Source organism: Salmo salar, chromosome 08, assembly GCF_965601325.2.
Source record: "Salmo salar chromosome 08, fSalSal1, whole genome shotgun sequence".
Classification (NCBI taxonomy): Eukaryota; Metazoa; Chordata; class Actinopteri; order Salmoniformes; family Salmonidae; genus Salmo; species Salmo salar.
In genome coordinates this window covers 28,522,876-28,545,247 of record NC_138298.1, presented here as the reverse complement: position 1 = coordinate 28,545,247, position 22,372 = coordinate 28,522,876, and the positions used below count along the sequence as shown (strand labels likewise).

The window sequence follows — 22,372 nt, the reverse complement described above, 5'->3', positions numbered from 1 at the left end:
GGCTGACTACCTGTTACGCGAGGGCAGCAAGAAGCCAAGGTAAGTTGCTCGCTAGCATTAAACTTATCTTATAAAAAACGATCAATCTTAACATAATCACTAGTTAACTACACATGGTTGATGATATTACTAGTTTATCTAACGTGTCCTGCGTTGCATATAATCGATGCGGTGCCTGTTAATTTCTCATCGAATCACAGCCTACTTCGACAAACGGGTTATGATTTAACCTGTCAAGCTATAGGGGGCAGTATTTTCGATTTCGGATGAAAAGCGTGCCCAGAGCAAACGGCCTAATGCTAGGGCCCAGAGTCAAATATTTGCAAATTATTTGATTTGGATAGAAAACACTAAAGTTTCCAAAACTGTTTGAATGATGTCTGTGAGTATAACAGAACTCATTTGGCAGGCAAAAACCTGAGAAAAATACAAGCAGGAAATGAAAATCTGGTTCCTGTAGTTTTTTCAAGTCCCTGCCTATTGAACACAGTGAGTTAGGGTTCATTTTGCACTTCCTAAGGCTTCCACTAGATGTCAACAGTCTTTAGAAAGTTGTTTGAGGCTTCTATGGTGAACAGAGAGCCAACAAAGGAAGTTGGTGACCCAGGGAAGGGCATCAGTTCATTTGCACGGGTTCACGCGAGAGTAAGCTGTGTTCCAAAACGTTTTTCAAGACACTGGAATCATGCGGTTAGAATATTACTGAAGTTCTGATTGAAAAAGGCCCTAAAGATTGATGCTATACAACGTTTGACACGTTTCAACAAACGTAAATATAACTTTTTTTACTTTTCGTCGTGACATTTTCCTCTCGCGTCCTACATTTTGAGTAGCTTACTGAACGCGCAAACATGGAGTTATTTGGACATATATTATGAACTTCATCGAACAAAACTACATTTATTGTGGACCTGGGATTCCTGGAAGTGCCTTCTGATGAAGATTATTAAAGGTAAGTGAATATTTATAATGCTATTTATGCATTTAGATGACTCCAAAATGGCAGGTATCTGTAATTGCCTGATGTATTTTTCTGAGCGCGGTACTCAGATTATTGCAAAGTGTACTTTCCCAGTAAAGTTATTTTGAAATCTGTCAATGCGGTTGCATTCAGGAGATGTTAATCTATAATTCTTTGAATAACAGTTTAATATTTTATCAACGTTTATGACGAGTTTTTTTGTAGATTGTTGTGCTGATTCACCGGAGGTTTGGGGGAAAATACATTTTCTGAACGTCACGTGCTAATGTAAAATGAGGTTTTTGGATATATGAACTTGATAGAACAAAAAATGCATGTATTGTCTAACAATGTCCTAGGAGTGTCATCTGATGAAGATTGTCAAAGGTTAGTGCATAATTTTAGCTGCTTTTGGTGACGCTTGTCCTTGCATTGAAAATGGCTGTGTGTAATGTTTTGTCTATGTACTGTCCTAACATAATCTAACTTTATGCTTTCGCCGTAAAGACTTTTTGAAATCTGACAACGTGGTTGGATTAAGGAGATGTTTATCTATAAAATGGTGTAAAATAGGTGTATGTTTCAGAAATTTGAATTATGACATTTTGTTGTTTTCGAATTTGGAGCTCTGATTTTTCACTGGCTGCACGGTGGGAGGGACAGCCTCAAAAAGTTAACAAGCACATTTGCGAAAAAAAGCACTGTCGTTGCACCAATGTACCTAACCATAAACATCAATGCCTTTCTTTAAAATCAATACACATGTATATATTTTTAAACCTGCACATTTAGTTAATATTGCCTGCTAACATGAATTTGTGTCACTTCTCTAGCGTTCCGTGCAAGCAGTCAGGGTATATACAGCAGTTTGGGCCGCCTGGCTCATTGCGGACTGTGTGAAGTCCATTTATTCCTAACAAAGGCCGTAATTAATTTGCCAGAATTGTACATAATTATGACATAACATTGAAGGTTGTGCAATGTAACAGGAATATTTAGACTTAGGGATGCCACCCGTTAGATAAAATACGGAACGGTTTCATTTTCGAAATGATAGTTTCTGGATTCGACCATATTAATGACCAAAGGCTCGTATTTCTGTGTGTTATGTTATAATTAAGTCTATGATTTGATATTTGATAGAGCAGTCTGACTGCGCGATGGTAGGCAGCAGCAGGCTCGTAAGCATTCATTCAAACAGCACCTTTGTGCGTTTTGCCAGCAGCTCTTCGCAATTCTTCAAGCATTGCGCTGTTTATGACTTCAAGCCTATCAACTCCCAAGATTAGGCTGGTGTAACCGATGTGAAATGGCTAGCTAGTTAGCGGGTGCGCGCTAATAGCATTTCAAACGTCACTCGCTCTGAGTAGTTGTTCCCCTTGCTCTACATGGGTAACGCTGCTTCGAGGGTGGCTGTTGTCGATGTGTTCCTGGTTCGAGCCCAGGTAGGAGCGAGGAGAGGGACGGAAGCTATACTGTTACACTGGCAATACTAAAGTGCCTATAAGAACATGCAGTAGTCAAAGGTATATGAAATACAAATCGTAGAGCGAAATAGTCCTATAATTCCTATAATAACTACAACCTAAAACTTCTTACCTGGGAATATTGAAGACTCATGTTAAATGGAACCACCAGCTTTCATATGTTCTCATGTTCTGAGCAAGGAACTTAAACGTTAGCTTTTTTACATGGCACATATTGCACTTTTACTTTCTTCTCCAACACTTTGTTTTTGCATTATTTAAACCAAATTGAACATGTTTCATTATTTATTTGAGGCTAAATTGATCATATTTATGTATTATATGAAGTTAAAGTGTTCATTCAGTATTGTTGTAATTGTCATTATTACAAATAAATAAATACAATTAAACCCCCCCAAAAATATATTTTTGTAATAAAAATCGGCCAATTAATCTGTATCATCTTTTTTGGGGTTAGGGTTAATCGGTATCGGCGTTGAAAAATCATAATCGGTCAGCCTCTAGTAAGTACACAAATAAGTACAACAATGAAAGGTACCCAATGGCACTTGTTTTGGACCTACCCACCACAAACAATTTTCTGGGAGAAAATCTAAACTGAGCTAATGGGCATGTTAAGATGTCCTAGAAGAATGGACCCGTTGCTACTTGTATCAGGTGTCACAGAAAACAGGCCTTTACTTACACTAGCACAACTCAATCTCCTAAAAATATATATACACTTTGTGGCCTGCAAATTGATTATTTTGATTTGGATAAAAGACCAGCAACCTACTATAAAAATCAGTGTTATTATGAGATTTTTAAAAGGCTGCCACTGGAGAAAACAAATTCCATACTTCAGAACAAAGGCGGGGGAATCTTTTCCCCTAATCTTGCACATACCCTGAGAAGTGTCATGGGTAATAAGAAAGAAGGTTTATTTTTGTTAATGTAATAAAAATGTAATTATGTTATGAAATGTACAGGTAACTGTCAAAATGAAGTGAATGCCAACAAAGTGTCTTAATAGGGCGTTGGACCACCACGAGCCGTCAGAACAGCTTCAATGCGCCTTGGCAGATTCAACTAGTGTCTGGAACACTACTGGAGGGATGCAACACCATTCTTCCACAAGAAATTCCATCATTTGGTGTTTTATTGATGGTGGTGTAGAATTGGGTTAAGATCTGGTGACAGACGGCCATAGCATATGGTTTACATCATTTTCATTCAACAAACCATTTAGTGACCACTCGTGCCCTGTGGATGGGGACATGGTCATCTTGGAAGAGACCACTCCCATCAGGATAGAAATTCTTCACCATAGGTTGACGGTGATCACTCACTCAGAACGGCTGTGTATTTATTGGCATTTACCTTGCCCCCTTAAGGGACTGAGTGGACCTAAACCAAATTGGAATCATGTTGGAATCATGGAAATGTATTATTCTAATTCTATAGTTAGAATATAATAGCTGACACTTTGAATACAGTGTTGGTTGACATGAAAATGAACAAAAATGCCAGGGAGGAGACAGGGTAGCAACAAAAGTGTTGGTAAGTGTTTCCTAGGGGACCCTATAATCTTTGGCTACATTTAATGTTCTCTTAGCTACTGCATGTAGTGAACATACTCAGGCTTCACGTATCCCTCTGATTTTGAAGATAATGTTGCACAAACATTCTGATTTAGGTCTACACCATCACTGGTATTATCAGGCTGTATAGCTAGTTACATTTTCTCTGACATTTATTAGCTAGCGGGGCTAGGTCTGTGTGGAAAGCGGCACAGAAAGAGAGCAGAAAGAGATGACTCAAGTAGTGGAGTAAAGTATAAAAATGGACATTACACATGGCGTATCAAATTTAACAAACCAAACACTGAAATACCATTATAGAAGGTAAAGTAAAAACCCAAACCGGTCCGTACACCACATACTGGTATATTTCAGCAATAAGGGAAGAGGGGGTGTGGTATATGGCCAATATACCACGTTTAAGGGCTGTTCTTAATCACAACAACGCGGAGTGCCTGGATACAGGCCTTAGCCATGGTATATTGGCCATATACCACAAACCCCAGACGTGCCTTATTGCTATTATAAACTGGTTACCAACATAATTAGAGCAGTAAAAATAAATGTATTGCCATACTCGTGGTATAGTCTGATATACCACAGCTGTCAACCAAACAACATTCAGGGCTCGAACCACCCAGTTTCTAATGTAAAATATGGTATACCAACCAGCCCTGTCACTTTTGTTTTCTGTTGCTTATGTTATGTTTTATGTAATCTTGATTCTTGCTTGTATTCAAATATATGTACAATTTGATATGATGTTGACCTGAAACAAGGAATATTAAGGGAAAAATTCTTATACATAAATTCGATAGAAGCCCAAACAGCAGTATTTTTTACACCTTTTTCAGATGACAGACCGATTCAATTGTAAAGGTGTCCGCATCCTTCCCAGTTCAGAAGGGTTTGTGCATGTATTATGATGACATTGTGACGTTTTTGTTTGTTTTGGACTTCAGTAAAGTTTTCTTTGGTTGTTCGGGCACAGACATTTTTCTCTCGAGGCAAGCCGAAGTCGGTAGTAGCCGAAGTCTACGCCCATTTCATCTGTGCCTGGTCAACAGTAGGGATTATTCAATAAAGTCTTTGTTGTCATTCAATGAGAGACTGCTCATTTTCGCGCACATTTTTTCATTGAGAAATACTGCACCAAACATCTTAGTTAGATGTAAAATTGGGCGACTAAGATCTCCTCTGCAAAAACATTACAATTAATGACCGATTTCTTGAGTTATCTTAGATTAATTCTGACGATTTTGAGGAAGTATATACTGGCTCCGGCGTCTCAAAAATGGACAAAGTGCTATTGTAGCCTTTTTCTAATTTTTCAAGAGAAAAGTATTTTAAGGGAGTCTGATTACACTCGTTCGGGTCGCATAGGCTCCAGTTGAACTGAAGCATGCTGACGCCTTAAGGAGTCGATGAGTAAACGCCATTTTGCCATTAGACTCTGATGATAGTCTATCTTGTAACTGAGAAGTCCATCAGCATCCTGAACAAATTTAGTCCACCGATCAAGCAAGCTTGTGTGGATATTAGGGATAGGTTAGTTAGAAGCTAATCTGTGTTGGCATCATACATCAGTCTCAAAGAGGAGAAGTTCTATGCATAAGAAAGGACAAGTATATAGGATTATGATCAAATGACAATGAGTGCAGTAACTAGGAACATACTCCATTGATAGAGGCTAACTACCTTTAGCACCTATTGATGACAGCAATGGAGGATGGTGGGTGGAGCTATAGGAGGACGGGCTCATAGTAATGGCTGGAATGGAATAATGCAACAATATCAAACACAAACATATGGAAACCACGTTTGACTACGTTCCATTAATTTCATTCCAGCCATTACAATGAGTGTCCTCCTATAGCTCCTCCCACCAGCCTCCACTGGATGATCATATGTCTGGCCATAAAAGCCCAGACACTTTCTCTAAACTTTAACATGAATCACTTGCAGTACAGTTAGGGAAACATACGGAACATATCAACGAGAAATAATTTTCATAAAACAAAAAGGTTAAATTACTACACAGCTTCATAGGGTTAGGTTTCCCACACTGCCATATTTCCATGTTACAGTGCTTATTTACGGAAAACGGAAGACGGACGCCACAAACCTGTAGTCACAAATATACTATCAGCAGCAACTGCGTTAACCTGGTCCAACTCCTCCCCTTTCTCAATTTTCAAAAGAGAAATAGGGTGTGTCTTTGGTGGTTGTTAAGTCATTCAGGTCATGCGCACCGAAACCGACGTAGCTAGTTCGTTTGCCAGTAACTACATAAGTGTTGACGTCATTTCAAAAGACTTGTTTTTGGAGAAATGGCACTTTGGTCAAATATCTTAGTAATCCAATTTTGTGTTTAAGCATTAAATGACCTGGTATGATGGTGCATTGATCAGTTATACCGTTTGAATACGTTATTTTTGCCCAAAGCCGACCTTTAAAACAGTAACTGTATATTTTCCATTTGTGAAATTGTTTTGATGTGATATGAAAGTAGACAGCTTTATGTTTCTAGAACCATAACGCAATTGAAAATCGATTCACATTTAGATGGATTATTTGGCTGCCAGAGCCAATTAGCCTCTAAATAGAAGATGTAACGGTAAGGCCCTTGCACTACAACGTTACTCCGACCTTAGCTTCTAGTCCATTATTGGGCTACTAGCAACATAGCTGTAGGTGGCCGGGTATTCATTTACATGAGTTAGATCGCTAATATAAAAACACGACTTGCTCTAACTGTACTGTAAAGTTAGCCTATACATTATATACAAAACTGCACAAGATGTCAAATGCCACTTAATTACAAACGCCTTGATTCGCTCTGATGCTAACCAGTTGAAATAAGGACAGTTAGTTACAATGCTAGTTAGCTAACCTAATCAGCAAGCTGCTGTAATGACCATTTTATTGACTAGTACCATCCAGCTGTGCACTCGTGCAAATACATTCCTGTCGTTTTATAACTTACGTTTGCAGATAAACACGTTCCACATTGACTAGCTGCAGTGTCCGACTAAATGCAGCTTTCCAGGCCTAACGTTAGGCCAGTTAGCTAGCTAGCTGCATTGTAAGGCCATTTTGTTTTTTGCTGCGATGCCAGTAGCAGAACGAGAAAGCATGAATGGTATTTTATCACCGAAACGAACGGTGATTAATATCCGTGAAGATGCTATTTTGTAAAATAATCTGTTTAGACATAGCTACCTGTCATACAATACCGGGTGTGGTTCTTTGTTTGTCTTTGTGGGACCTGTTGAAATCAGCTCTTCTCTTCGCTTTGACGAAGGATATAACCGCTTGCGCAAAAAGCCCTACAATGAAAACAGGCTGACTAATCGAGAGCAGAACCAATTATTAAATCTTAGGCATTAAATCGAATCGTATTGCGCTTTTTCTGCTCAAAAAAGACGTACGCCACACATACAGTATCTTATTTTCTATCAAAATGTGTAAATTATAGTTTATTCATCAATATAATTTATGTAAACTAAAAACAACGTTTCTACTTCACTACCAGCATAAATCAGAGTTATTTAGTGCTCCTATTTGCAATTGTTTTGTGAAGTTATGACAGATTGCATATTTGGTCAATATTGAGATATTAGACATTTGTTATGGGAAACTTGTGTTACATGCTTCTGTATTAGACACCTACTGTTATGTACTGTACACTTTTATTTTTTTCAAAATAGTACATAAATCAGGATGAGGCTAAATTAGGATTTGAGACTGCATCAACCTCAACACTACTATGTCTTTCTCTTAACAATGCAAACATGTCTAAATTGATTTTTAAAGTCACTCCTGATGGGAATAAATAAAGTTGTATGGAATTGACTGTGTCCTGTGATTGGCTGTTCCCAACATTCCGGTGTGTCTGTGGCCAAAGCTCCCATGACCCTCTCATTAGCTTGTCACTTGACGAATTATCAGGCTTGTAACGGCAACTGCCTTCATTCCCCCTGGGTCATATTAAACTGCTGTCATCCACACACTGATAGAGAGAGGGATAGACAGAGGCTGTGCACGTGTGAGAAAGAGAAATAGTGTGTTTGTGAGATATAGGCCTAGGTCCTAGAGAATGGGCATTTTGTGTGTGTGTGTGCATGTGTTTATGAGAGACAGAAGCTGTATGTTTGAGAGAAGGGGGGACGAGCGAGAAAAGGAATGAGAGACAGCATGCCGGTGTATTTAAACATGCCACAGACATCTGATCCAAGCGATGTATTCGATAGCAGAAACATTTAAAAACAGACACAGTAACACATGATCCATCCATGCCGGACTGGTAATCGATACGGGGATGAACTATCTGACAACATTATGTACTGTATGCGCTATCTCTCTCAGTGGGTTTGGTGGTGGTGGGGGTCCGAATGACTTGCCTCTCAATCATATTTCCTGTCATAACTAGTTGCTGTTTGCGTCACCAAAGTGCACCTGTGGGCAATGTCCCCCATACCCCACAGCGGCCGATGCTAGATTTGGAGACATGTCGTGGGGATGAAAAACACACAACCCCTGCCTTTGGAATCCACCTCACCTCTGAATGAGTCAGATTATAGATTTTTTTTCTTCATCATGCAAATTCCCATCACCCAACCTGCCTGACTCCCTTGCTGTGTCCCTTACTCCACTCCCCCCTTTCTTTCTCTCTCATCTCCCCCTACCCCTTGCCACCGCCCCAGGGCCCCTACCCCTCGCCACCGCACCTGTTCGACAGAGTTCTTTGGAGTCACTCACGTTTCATGATCAATGAGGTGAAAGATACATTTGGCTGTCGTAAATTTACCCCTTAGCCCCGCGCCTCACCCTTCAGCCTCATGACAATCATTATTTATTGGACAGAGAGGCACATTATTCAAACACCTGTCTGAATGGATAAACAAGTGCTCACAATGTTGACAGGATAGGGTAAGGAACGGACGGGACGGCTAGCAAACGTAGGCAGGGAGATATGTGGATCATAGGCAGACAGCATAGGCTAATGGAGATGTACGTATGCCATCTTGTATGTGTACAAAACAAAAATACCAACCATATCACAAGATGACAAGATGTATGCTGTTGCTAGGCGTGTTGCATGAGCATGTGAAGACAAGCCAGTGACTACTGTCCCTCCATGACGGTGGAGGGTGTGTTCAGTTACTTTCCCATTCTAAGGGAAAAGAAGATGATGATGATGGTGATGCATGTGACATGTTATTTTCACAGGTAATAATATGGTTATTGTTGGGGGGAAACAGAACATGTCTGTAAATCCTCCAGGCATTCCATAAACTGTGTCTGTATGACTACAATTTCAAATCAAATAGGGGCCTACCATTTTTTTATGTCCAGGCTATTTCGGTGGCATAGTACATGTATATAATAATCATATCAAATTATTAATCAAACCTCATGACTGACCACACTGAGAAAATAACGTCTCTCTATTTCGCCAGTCTCAACTTAATAAGATGATCATGTGCTCTTGCTACCAGAATATCCCTAACAAGTATACTCTCACTGCCCATCTTGTTTCCGTAGACCCAACACTCTCTTATATCAGCCGCCCGCGTCCTCAGATTACAGAGCTCCAACTACTACTGCTGATGCATGGTGTATGGTTGTCGTTGCTGTCGTAAGCCTACCCTAGGTGCTGGGACAAAGGTGACGGGTTGTGGGGGGAGTCGGGTTGTGAAGGCACGTGCGTGGGGTTTCAAATCAACCTCGGAGGGATGAGAGGAGACACTGAAGTGATTTGGTGCAGACAGGATGAAAATGATACGGGTGCCCCAGGTGGGACAAACAGAGCGGTATGGGATGTTTCTCACTTCCCCCCCATGGGGTTTGCATCATCAGCAGTGAAAGCGAGGGGAAAACAGCCTGGGTGTTAACAGTGCTGCATAATGGATTGGCTTCCAGTCTGGCTTGTGATATCATTAATGTGTAATACAGTACTACAGTGTAGGACTAATTAAGAGCAGGTGGTGGACTGGAGAGGATTCAGTCCGACTGAATTCAGAAGTCAGACTTCCATGCTAGAGAAAATCTCTCCTACGGACCCCCAGCCGCTCCATGTATTCGATGTATTCCAAAGCTAACACACATGACTCAACTTGTCAACTATATAATAATCAAGCCCTTGAATATGTGAATCAGGTGAAAGAGTTCAGGGGTACAACTAAATTGTGAAACTACTGGGGTCCAAGAGGAGAGGTTTGAAAACCTCTGTGCTAGAGAGGTATCTCAGCAATCCACCTTGAGACTGAACTGACCCCTAACCTTGAGTTTGAACTGGCCCCTAACCTTGAGGTTGAACTGGCCCCTAAACACAGACCTAGGATCAGATATCCTCAGCCTAAATCCTCATTAGGATAGAACTTAATATCTGACCCTGGAACCAGTGGTTAAGGTCAACTCCTATCAACTCCTACAACAGAACATAGTTAGACCAAGTAACAACACAATCAATAGGGAAATGTAGCTTTGTTTGCACATCATGAATACTCCTCAGTAGATTAACTGAATCTGCCCACACTGTTGCCTAGACAACCACTAACGTATCTATTACATCCAAAGGGATTGGATTGGATGAATCACTCAATGTAACACCACTGAACTACCCTGTTGGTCTCCCACCCCGACCCCTCTTTGCAGTGTGGCAGTAATGCATGACAGGTGTAGGCTTCATGACTTTGAGCGGAACGCCGTAGTAGGGGGTGTAAATTAACAGTGTCGCCAGCCGTTCAGTTCCACTCCCTCAAACATCCCAGAGTGGCTAAGCCATCAACAGCTCCATGCAAATTACTGGGCAATAGAAATGCAGAATGGAGATTCAATGAGAGAATGTCGCACTGTAGCAATTAAAATGTATCATACGGTTGGCTGCAGAATACCAGTAGTAAGGAGGAGACCTAAAAAACAACAATCACCAACTAAACCATATTTTCTCTCTCTCTCCCTCTCTCGCTCACTAACAGTTCATTTAGCTCACACTCTCTCTCACACTCTCTCTCTCTGACACCATCTCTCTCAAGTGCCCATCACGAGTGCTTAGTACATAAATCTTTTTTAGGACTCCTCTTATTTTTAGACCCAGGCGTGGTGGGTATAGGCTAGTGGCGATCACTCTAAGGCAACGTTGCAAATGTCAGCCTTTTTCACACAGTGCATTACTTTTGACCAGGGCCCACAGGGATGCCCACAGGGTTCTGGACAAAAGTAGTATACTATTTAAGGAATAGGGTGCTATTCGGGATGCAGACTAAGACTCCTCTCGCTCCCAAGAGTGAAGGAGGTCACTGCTGAGACTGCTACAGTCAGAACCTACCTACTGAACGACAAAGTTTCCCAGTTGTGTAAAAACATTCTGTCACGCCCATACAATGTGTCCCTTAAGCTAAAAGTGCCTGAGCTAAAGCTTTATAAATGGATGTTATGCGATGCTAATAACTATGTTACGTAGTGCCTGTTGGGCAGCGGCCAGTTCCAAGTGATTTACTGCCAGCAAATACAATGACTTACGATATCGCCTTCCCCCTTTAACCAATCAACTAGAGCATTGCTAATGGACGGTGGCCATCTTGTCCGTCTAGCACATCGCTAATTTGTGCTATTCAGGTACACGGTGTGACATTTCTGTGCAGAGGGGCACACCACCAAATAAAAATAAACCCAGAAGAACCTGATGATAAGGCACATTAGCATGACTTTATGTTCCTACAGGCAATGGGATATAGGTAACTCGTGTTTAATAAGCACCTCAAAATAGGTTTGGCGCATTTCAGCTAAGCCGTTACTAAGGGACAACATTATAGACTAGTGGTTCCCAACTCCGGTCCTTGAGTACCCCCAACAGCACCCATTTTTGTTGTAGCTGCGGACAAACATACCTGATTCAACTCATTGAGGGTCTGATGATTAGTTGACAAATTGAATCAGGTGTGTTAGTCTGGGACAACAAGAAAATATCTACTGTTGAGGGTATTCGAGGACCAGAGTTAAGAACCACTGTTATAGACCATCACAGATTTTGACACTTTATTCTCTGCTGTATCTATAGTATGATTTAGTTATACCGTCCTACGTGCCGTCCCATCGCATGTGGGCATCGTAAAGGTCATGCAGACTGTGTTTCATTGACAAGCATCTTGTGATTATGATGTATTCACATTCAGGTACATCTAATTTCAATCACACACATTCAAAGTGATGTCCTACAGCAGGGATGGCCAACTCCAGTCTTCAGGAGCCTGATCGGTGTCACACTTTTGCCCCATCCCCAGCTAACACACCTGACTCCAATAATCAACTAATCATGATCTTCAGTTTAGAATGCAATTTGTTTAATCAGCTGTGTTTGCCAGGGATGGGGAAAAAGTGTCTGTCCCGTGAGGACTGGAATTGCCCATCCCTATCCTACAGTGCGTGGGTCCAGTGGGTCTTGCTGTGTGATTAAGGAGAGGAATAGGGGAGGAGGGGAGGAGGGACGTTCTCTCGGCCTCTGTTACTTGGCAGACCCCAGAACCCTTACCCAGACCTAGAGTGCCCCACTCAGATCCCCCTTGGCATAAACTGACCCTTCAAACTGCTTCCAACAGATGAGATCAGTAATCGTTAGGTGTGATATGAATCTCCTCAAGTGACTGAAGGGCTGAAATAATCTCAGTTAGGTATATGTATGCACAAAGGCAATGGACTGCAGCACAACACCACACGTGTAATAACAATAACGAGACGTTTGGTGTTATGGCTCAGTCGGTAGAGCATGGCACTTGCAACGCCATGGGTCGTGGATTCAATTCCAGCTGTGGCCACATATAATTAAGGTTTATCTGGATATTTCACTCTTAATCTGGTGACTTTTGTCCTGGCATAAAAGTCACCAGTCTTGACCTTTTAACAAGTGCAATGAAAACTTTACTGCCATGCCTTGTGATGTTTTGTGGGGCACGAGTGTTTGTCAGGCATTGATTAATTGATTCCCTGACTCACAAAGCAGTCAAACAACGCGCCTGAAAGACAGCGTTGCCACTGTATTAAACGCTTTGATTTACACCTTTAGTTTACAAGCCCACCACTGTGAAAAGATGCAGGCCGGATTCTAGTTGCTTTAGACAGTTAAAGGACATTTATAAGGCCCCCTTGACCCACAGTGGCCACCTGTGACTGTCACATTGCATGTGTATAAATGTATTTTATTGTTTTCTCTTGCGTAGCTCTGACATGGCCAGCCTTTTTAGAGTGTTTATTTTAGATCCTCGGCAGCCCATGGCATGATATGTCAGTGGAAAGCCATGCAGTTTGATGAGGTATAGGTTATGCACGTACTTACTGTGGTGTTTTCACAATCTTTATGAGAGATCATTCTGAGAGAGCATTCTGACTGCGGTGAAATAGACAATAGTCCATATTAGGAGAAGATCACACCCGCACGTCATGATCTGATCATTTGGCTTATTTAAGACCCTGTTTGAACCTCTAATCAAGTAGGTTTTAAAGATTCTTACAAGTCCTGGAACTAGGTTAATGAGAGAATTAAAGGGTCACACACAGAGAGTAGGGAAACAGTCCTAGAACTAGGTTAATGAGATAATTAAAGGGTCACACACAGAGAGTGGGGAAACAGTCCTAGAACTAGGTTAATGAGAGAATTAAAGGGTCACACACAGAGAGTGGGGAAACAGTCCTAGAACTAGGTTAATGAGAGAATTAAAGGGTCACACACAGAGAGTGGGGAAACAGTCCTAGAACTAGGTTAATGAGAGAATTAAAGGGTCACACACAGAGAGTGGGGAAACAGTCCTAGAACTAGGTTAATGTGAGGGTTAAAGGGTCACCCACAGACAGTAGGGAAGTGAGACAGTGTAATTAGGGAAAACAGTGTTAGCAGGGAAAACAGTGGAAACCCAGGGGGTGTTAGCAGGGAAAACAGTGGAAACCCAGGGGATGTTAGCAGGGAAAACAGTGGAAACCCAGGGGGTGGAAACCCAGCCTCCCTGTGGCTCAGTTGGTAGAGCATGGTGTTTGCAATGGTGTTTGCAACACCAGGGTTGTGGGTTCGATTCCCACGGGGGGCCAGTACAAAAAAAAAAAAAAAAATGTATGAAATTAATTGAAATGTATGCATTCACTACCGTAAGTCGCTCTGGATAAGAGCGTCTGCTAAATGACTAAAATGTAAAGTTTTTGCATGGAAAACTGTGGAAACCCAGGGGGTGTTAGCAGGGAAAACAGTGGATTGTAGGGCTCAGAAAGCTCCAACTTGTGTCAAGTGTCAAGCCAGAACAGTCACTATCACAGCCATGGACACACCCTATCAACTGTACTTTGTTCTTACTGGACTCTACAAGCTTGAATATGTTATTGTACGTATGTAGCAAACAAATCCAAGGCCAAAGCCACAAGACCAGACAGTGGTTTAAAAAAAAGGAATGCGACAGGTGAGACTGCTCTCTGACCAGTGTCTGTGAGTGACTCAGGCAGCTGCCAATCGTAAAACTTTTATCCCCCATATACCCCTCAGAGAGTCTGCCAGAGCAAGACGATGCATCATACGCTTCCAACTTAGCATCCTCAACTCCCACCTCCCACCCGACCAAGTACATTAAACAGCTGATTTATTTAAGCTTAAACCTTCGTTAGTTAGTGTTCAACCCTATAATGATAGGATGATACATTGGATGTCATGAGTCTTTGTCTTAATGAGTTACAGTATTGTGCTCGCAGTCTTTAGAGACTGCTATACAGGAATCAATCCCTAATACCTCGCTAACGCTGCTAATGTTTCCATGGTATTTAGAGACTACTATACATTTGTGTTATTTCATAGTTTTGATGTCTTCATTATTATTCTACAATGTAGAAAATAGTAAAAATAAAGCAAAAAAACGTTTAACTGGTACTGTAAGTATACTTTGAATACAATAGTAAATGATCCGTCCTTAATTAGACTTATCACTATAGAGTGACCACATGTTGTCCCAGATTGTGCGGGACAGTCCCATATTTCGTCCCACGTCCCGCAACCAAACAATCATGTCCAGCATTTGATCAACAAATTCAAACGTCACTCACTTAGATTTATTTTATAGGTTTCTCCAGAATTTCAGTCAGTCACTTGCGGTCACATTGTGCTTATGAAAAGATTCAGAAATAATTCAGATCCCTTCCCCTTTTGCACATTTTGTTACATTACAGCCTGATTCTAAAATGTATAAAATTATTTTCTTTCCTCATCAATCTACACACAATACCCCATAATGAAAAAGCGAAAACAGGTAAACTTACATATACATATATATATATATATATATATATATATATATATATATATATATATATATTGCGGGACGTGGGACGAAATATGGGACTGTCCCGCACAATCTGAGACAACATGTGGTCCGGCCTGCAACCTATATATATAAAACTGAAATACATTATTTACATAAGTATTCAGACCCTTTGCTATGAGACTCGAAATTGAGCTCAAGTGCATCTTGAATCCATTGATCATATTTGAGATGTTTCTACAACTTGATTGGAGTCCACCTGTGGTAAATTCAATTGATTGGACATGATTTGGAAAGGCACACACCTGTCTATATAAGGTCCCATGTAAGAGCAAAAACTTAGCCATGAGGTCGAAAGAATTGTCCGTAGACGTCCGAGACAGGATTGTGTCGAAGCACCGATCTGGGGAAGGGTACCAAAACATTTCTGCAGCATTGAATGTCCCCAAGAACACAGTGGCCTCCAGTATTCTTAAATGGAAGAACTTTGGAACCACCAAGACTCCTCCTAGAGCTGGCCACACTTCCAAACTGAGCAATAGGGGGATAAAGGCCTTGGTCAGGGAGGTGACCAAGAACCTGATGGTCACTCTGAAAACTCCAGAGTTCCTCTGTGGAGATGGAAAAACCTTCTAGAAGGACAACCATCTCTGCAACACCACCAATAAGGCATTTATGGTAGAGTGGCCAGATGGAAGCCACTCCTCAGTAAAAGGCACATGACAGCCCGGTTGGAGTTTGCCAAAAGGCAGCTAAAGGAGTCTCAGACCATGAGAAACAAGATTATCTGGTCTGATGAAACCAAGATTTAACTCTTTGGCCTGAATGCCAAGTGTCACATCTGGAGGAAACCTGGCACCGGTCCTATGGTGAAACGTAGTGTGGGCAGCATCATGCTGTGGGGATGTTTTTCAATGGCAGGGACTGGGACGCTAGTCAGGATCAAGGGAAAGATGAACAGAGCAAAGTAAAGAGAGATCTGTACTTTGTCACAACCTGACAGGAGTGGCTTTGAGACAAGTCTCTGAATGTCCTTGAGTGGCCCAGCCCGGACTTGAACCCAATCGAACATCTCTGGAGAGACTTGAAAATAGCTGTGCAGCGATGCACCCCATCCTTGGGTATAACGCTACTGTACAAGCTTGCCACACCTGTATTTCGGGAGTTTCTCCCATTCTTCTCGGCAGATCCTCTCAAGCTCTGTCAGGTTGGATGGGGAGCAATTTAATCAATTTAAGAATAAAGCTGTAACATAATAAAATATAGAAAATTCAAGGGGTCAGAATACTTTCCGAATGCACTGTATATGATAAGGATGTGTTACTGGTGACATAAAAAACTTATCCAGTCATTGTTGAGATCTGATATTCTGCGCAAGACCAGATGTTTGGCCAATGTCATAGACCTATCAGCCAATTCTCAAACTTTTTCGGGCTAAATTCCAGCAAAACTTGGAGAGGACAGTTATGCCTAACTACTTACAAAAAGTGTGCTACCGATGAAGAGCTACAAAACTAAGCAAATAGCTGTATTAGACTGAAAAATAGGACATACGGTCATTTCACATTTGTGTTGCTTTCATATTTACTGCTACTTCACTCAATCCTGTTTTTGTCACGACTCCCGCCGAAGTCGGCTCCTCTCCTTGTTCGGGCAGCGCTCGAAAGTCTTCTAGCCATCGCCGCTCCACCTTTCATTTCCATTTGTTTTGTTTTGTTTTTTCGCACACCTGTTTTACATCCCTCATCGTGTCATGTGTGCATGTGTGAACATACGTGTCATGTGTGCTGGTTTTTCGCCGGGTCTTGTTTGGAACCCATGGTATTGTATGCTGTACATTATTTGTGTGATGAGTGCTCTATTCGCTTTTGCCTTTGGCGGGAGTGTCGTTACGCAGTTGTGTCCGACTGTTTTCCTTCTGCCAAATAAAGTGTGCCAATTCACTCATCTCTGCTTTCCTGCACCTGACATCAGTTTACCAGTTGCGCACACCGTTGACAGAATTACACACCTACCATGGAGTCAGCAGGAGCAGGTACCCCAGATGTAGGGGTCGAGGAGCGCATCAGAGAGCATGCAGCGATGCTGCAACATCTCGGCGCCGCGATGGACCGCGTCGCCCAGACCATGGACCGCTGGGAGAGACAGAGAGTCCCTCCAGCGCCTCCACCAGCACAACAGGGGTTATGACTAATCGTTCCTTCTGTACCCGGTCCCTGTGGGATGCGTCTCGCCCTTCCCAGGGAATAATGATGGGACGGCGGCACGCTGCCAGGGTTTCCTACTACAGCTGGACCTATACCTGGCCACCGTTTACCCAGCTCCCTCGGGAAGGGAGAGGGTGTCCTCCCTCATCTCGTGCCTCTCGGGGAGAACTCTGGAGTGGGCTAATGCCATGTGGGGAGAAGGAGATGCGGTGTTGGACCACTTCGAGGTATTCACCTGCCGCTTCCGGGCAGTCTTCAACCACCCGCCCGAGGGTAGAGCGGCGGGTGAACGCCTCTTCCACCTGAGGCAGGTGGTCGTTGACTCCTCGGGCACGAGGAGCACCCAGGGGTTCGCCCTGGAATTTCGCACCCTGGCCGCCGGAGCGGGAAGGAAAGACAGGGCCCTTATCGACCACTACCTCTGCAGCCTGCGCGAGGATGTCCGTCGGGAGTTGGCCTGCAGGGATACCACCCTCACCTTCGACCAGCTGGTAGACCTGTCCATTTGGTTGGATAACCTGCTGGTCACCCGCGGACGCCCAGAGAGGGCTCTGTCGTTTCCCTCTCCCAGCACTACCGCTCTGGTGCCTATGGAGCTGGGAGGTGCTGCCCTCAGGGAGACCGGAGGAGGGGCCTTCACGTGCACCATCTGTGGCCGCAGAGGTCACACTGCCGGTCAGTGCCGGGTTGGTTCATCTGGGGATCAAGGCAGCAGGCAGGGCACTCTGGCGTCAACCCAGGTGAGCCTGCACCACTCTCATCCAGAGCCCTCTGTTGTACACATGTTTGTGCATGTAAAATTTCCCCGCATTCCCAGCATAAGGCACTCGTCGATTCAGGCACGGCTGGGAATTTTATTGACAGAGCATTCGCCCATAGTTTAAGGATCCCCATTGTTCCAGTGGTTAGGCCTTTCCCAGTTCACGCTTTGGACAGTCGACCACTAGGGTCTGGGTTGATTAGAGAGGCCACCACTCCCCTGGGCATGGTGACGCAGGGGGGTCACGAGGAGAGAATCAGTCTCTTCCTCATTGACTCTCCTGTGTTTCCTGTGGTACTTGGCCTTCCCTGGTTAGCTCGTCATGACCCCACCATTTCATGGCAAAAGAGGGCTTTCACGGGGTGGTCATGGGAGTGCTCAGGGAGGTGTTTAGGGGTTTCCGTTGGTGCTACTATGGTGGAAAGTCCAGACCAGGTCTCCACCGTGCGCATCCCCCCTGAATATGCCGATTTGTCTCTCGCCTTCTCCAAAAAGAAGGCGACTCAATTACCACCCCATCGACGGGGGGATTGTGCGATAAATCTCCTGGTAGACGCCACACTTCCCAGGAAGTTACGTGTATCCCCTGTCACAGGCGGAGACGGCGTGTATGTAAACATATATCTCCGAATCGCTGCGTCAGGGATACATTCTCCACTTCACCCGCCTCCTCGAGTTTAATTTTTGTGAAGAAGAAGGAGGGAGGTCTGCGCCCATGTATTGACTATCGAGGTCTAAACCAGATCACTGTGAGGTACAGTTACCTGCTACCTCTCATAGCCACAGCGATTGAGTCAATGCACAGGGCGCGCTTCTTCACCAAACTAGATCTCAGGAGTGCTTACAACCTGGTGCATATCCGGGAGGGAAGACGGCTTTCAGTACTACCTCAGGCCATTATGAGTACCTCGTCATGCCGTATGGGTTGATGAATGCTCCGTCAGTCTTCCAAACCTTTGTAGATGACATTTTCAGGGACCTGCATGGGCAGGGTGTAGTGGTGTATATTGATGACATTCTGATATACTCCGCTACACGCGCCGAGCATGTGTCCCTGGTGCGCAGGGTGCTTGGTCGTCTGTTGGAGCATGACCTGTACGTCAAGGCTGAGAAATGCCTGTTCTTCCAACAGTCCGTCTCCTTCCTAGGGTACCGCATTTCCATCTCAGGGCTGGAGATGGAGAGTGACCGCATTTCAGCCGTGTGTAATTGGCCGACTCTCACTACGGTAAAGGAGGTGCAGCCAACTACCACCGGGTTTTGGTCAGGTAGCGGCTCCCATTACCTCACTGCTGAAGGGGGACCGGTACGTTTGCAGTGGTCGGCTGAGGCGGCCAGGGCTTTTGGTCACTTAAGAGCTCTGTTTACCTCGGCTCCCGTGCTGGCCCATCCGGATCCCTCTTTGGCGTTCATAGTGGAGGTGGACGCGTCCGAGGCTGGGATAGGAGCCGTGCTCTCTCAGCGCTCGGGCACGCCACCGAAGCTCCGCCCCTGTGCCTTCTTCTCGAGGAAGCTCAGCCCGGCGGAGCGAAACTATGATGTGGGGGACCGGGAGCTGTTGGCTGTGGTCAAGGCTTTGAAGGTGTGGAGACATTGGCTTGAGGGGGCTAAACACCCTTTTCTCATCTGGACTGACTACCGCAACCTGGAGTACATCCGGGCAGCGAGGAGACTGAATCCTCGTCAGGCAAGGTGGGCCATGTTTTTTACCCGTTTTGTCTTCATCCTTTCTTACAGACCAGGTTCCCAAAATGTGTAGGCAGACGCACTGTCTCGGCTGTATGACACAGAGGAGCGGCCCATGGATCATACTCCCATCCTCCCGGCCTCCTGCCTGGTAGCGCCGGTGGTGTGGGAGCTGGACGCGGACATTGAGCAGGCGTTATGTGCGGAGCCCGCTCCCCTCCAGTGTCCCGCTGGGCGTCTGTACATTCCGTCTGCTGTCCGTGACCGGTTTATTTATTGGGCCCATACGTCACCCTCCTCTGGCCGTCCTGGGATCGGTCAGACGGTGCGCTGTCTGAGTGGGAAGTACTGGTGGCCATTATTTGTGTGACTAGTGCGCTATTCGCTTTTGCCTTTGGCGGGAGTGTCGTTACGCAGTTGCGTCCGACTGTTTTCCTTCTGCCAAATAAAGTGTGCCTGTTCACTCATCTCTGCTCTCCTGCACCTGACTTAAGTTACCAGTTGCGCACACCGTTGACAGTTTTACATTCCCCGAGACAAACCAGAATTGTTTCCTTGGCCACATAATGCCAGATTTTCATAAAACACATGTGGTTTCTTGTTTCTGCATCACTACATTTTGCACGAGGCAAAAGAGTAGCTTCGCTTCAATTAGCTCGTTCATTGCAGGGCTGTAGTGCTGCCTGAGTACACCGGAGTGTTGCTCAGCCACTTTTCACAATGGTGCTCATTTAGTCAAGTTAGATCAAAGCTGAATCAATGTCTTGGAAGATCACATAATGATTAGTTAGTATTCTACATAACACAACCAAATATAATGGCATAGAACAATGTTACTGTCACACCAAACACACCACCAAATGTCTTATGAGATTTTAGGATGGTTAGCTGAATAGTCAAAAAAAGAAAATATCTCATGCGGCCAAAACTGTGAATGTCCTGCAAAATCATCCTGTTGTCCCACATTTGTATAATTTAAATGTGGTCACTGTACTAAAACTGTTTTTCTGCCAGTCTGTTTATTTATTTACCCCCCTGTCCTTCATCACCGACTGACTGGGTTGGCTGTCAGTGGTCTCATTTACTGTGATGTGATGCGCCTCTGACTGTGCACTAAGCATTTACTGATTTAAGCCGTTGGATGGGGCAACACTAGAAACTTACTGTCTGTTGGGCTTACAATAAAAGAGTGATGACAAGTTGGAGCCTATGGGGACTGCTACTCGGCTTGCAGCTGTCTGCAGCAAATAAAAACATCTAGTTCACAACATACCGCACTATCTATATATATATATATATATATATATACAGTATTTGTAATTTCTAGACAGAAACAAGAAAAGATTACTAGTTTACACAGTACATAAAAAAATGACTTCAAAAGTTGGTAATAAACCACCTCGTCAACACTTTACACCACTTTATGGGAAAAGGTTTGGGCTAAATTTGACCTGATCACTTTGATAGAAGATTCAGAAAGAATTCCACAATGTCTTACTCTAGTAGTTGAGTTAAAGCGTTGCACTACCACAGTCATTGAGTATAGAATTACTAGCTGAGTCACAGTACGCCGACCCGGCACTGTTAGCCAAGTCACTGTATTAAACACTAAATTATTTTGTGGCTGAATTAGCGACTGTGCAAATTACATTCTTTCAAGGATCAGAAAGTAATCAAGTACCAGTTTGATTGGTAGTAAAGGTAGCAAGAAAGGTACAGTACTTCTGGTAGTGTTTCATTCTAGACCACAAACAAACATGGTAGAAGACCATCTAAAAAGCTGTGTTGGTATTTAGCACAAATGCCATCCCACAACAAACACGTGTACACACACCTAAAGCAAACGGATGCCTGCTTTATTTACAAAGCGCACCAAAACAGCATACCCCCAGATCCCTTTACAACGCACTTCACCCACTTCACCCATTTACCCTTCACCCCCTGTATTATACCCTCTGACTCCTGAACCCTGACCTGACTCACTTGTTGCCTGGTTTGGTCAAGGCTGTGCAAGCTAGAGGTCTCTGCTGCTGGCCCATGTTCTGGACCCGGTTCTTCTTATTGTTCTTCTGCATCTCCTGGCCGGACTGTCTGGGACTCACAGACCAATGGGACCAGATCCCAGTGAAAAGATGCAGTTAACAATTGTCTATTATGACTACAGGCTGATCCAGGACAGGTCCAGTGAACACTGGTCTATAATGACTACCGGCTGATCCAGGACAGGTCCAGTTTAGACTGATCTATAATGACTACAGGCTGATCCAGGACAGGTCCAGTTAAGACTGATCTATAATGACTACAGGCTGATCCAGGACAGGTCCAGATAACACTGGTCTATAATGACTACAGGCCGATCCAGGACAGCTGTAGACCCAGGCAGATCAAAGTAGTAGTAATCCGTATAGCTGTCTTCAG

At 43.7% G+C, this 22,372-nt stretch overlaps 1 protein-coding gene across 6 annotated transcripts in view; it reads right to left on the bottom strand.

Annotated features, from left to right (window-relative positions):
* LOC106610436 (zinc finger protein 638) overlaps positions 1-22,044 on the bottom strand; it is a 56,941-nt gene extending 34,897 nt beyond the window's left edge. For 2 of the 6 annotated variants that reach the window (XM_014209806.2, XM_014209807.2), the window contains exon 1: positions 21,938-22,044. In XM_014209806.2, coding sequence (XP_014065281.1) covers positions 21,938-22,029 — 92 coding nt within the window. In that variant the 5' untranslated portion in view covers positions 22,030-22,044. Of the gene's footprint in view, positions 1-6,993; positions 7,187-7,229; positions 7,354-21,937 lie in introns of those variants that run through there. The other 4 variants (XM_014209808.1, XM_045722973.1, XM_045722974.1 and 1 more) reach the window with 4 other exon arrangements.
* Positions 22,045-22,372: the final 328 nt, after the last annotated feature.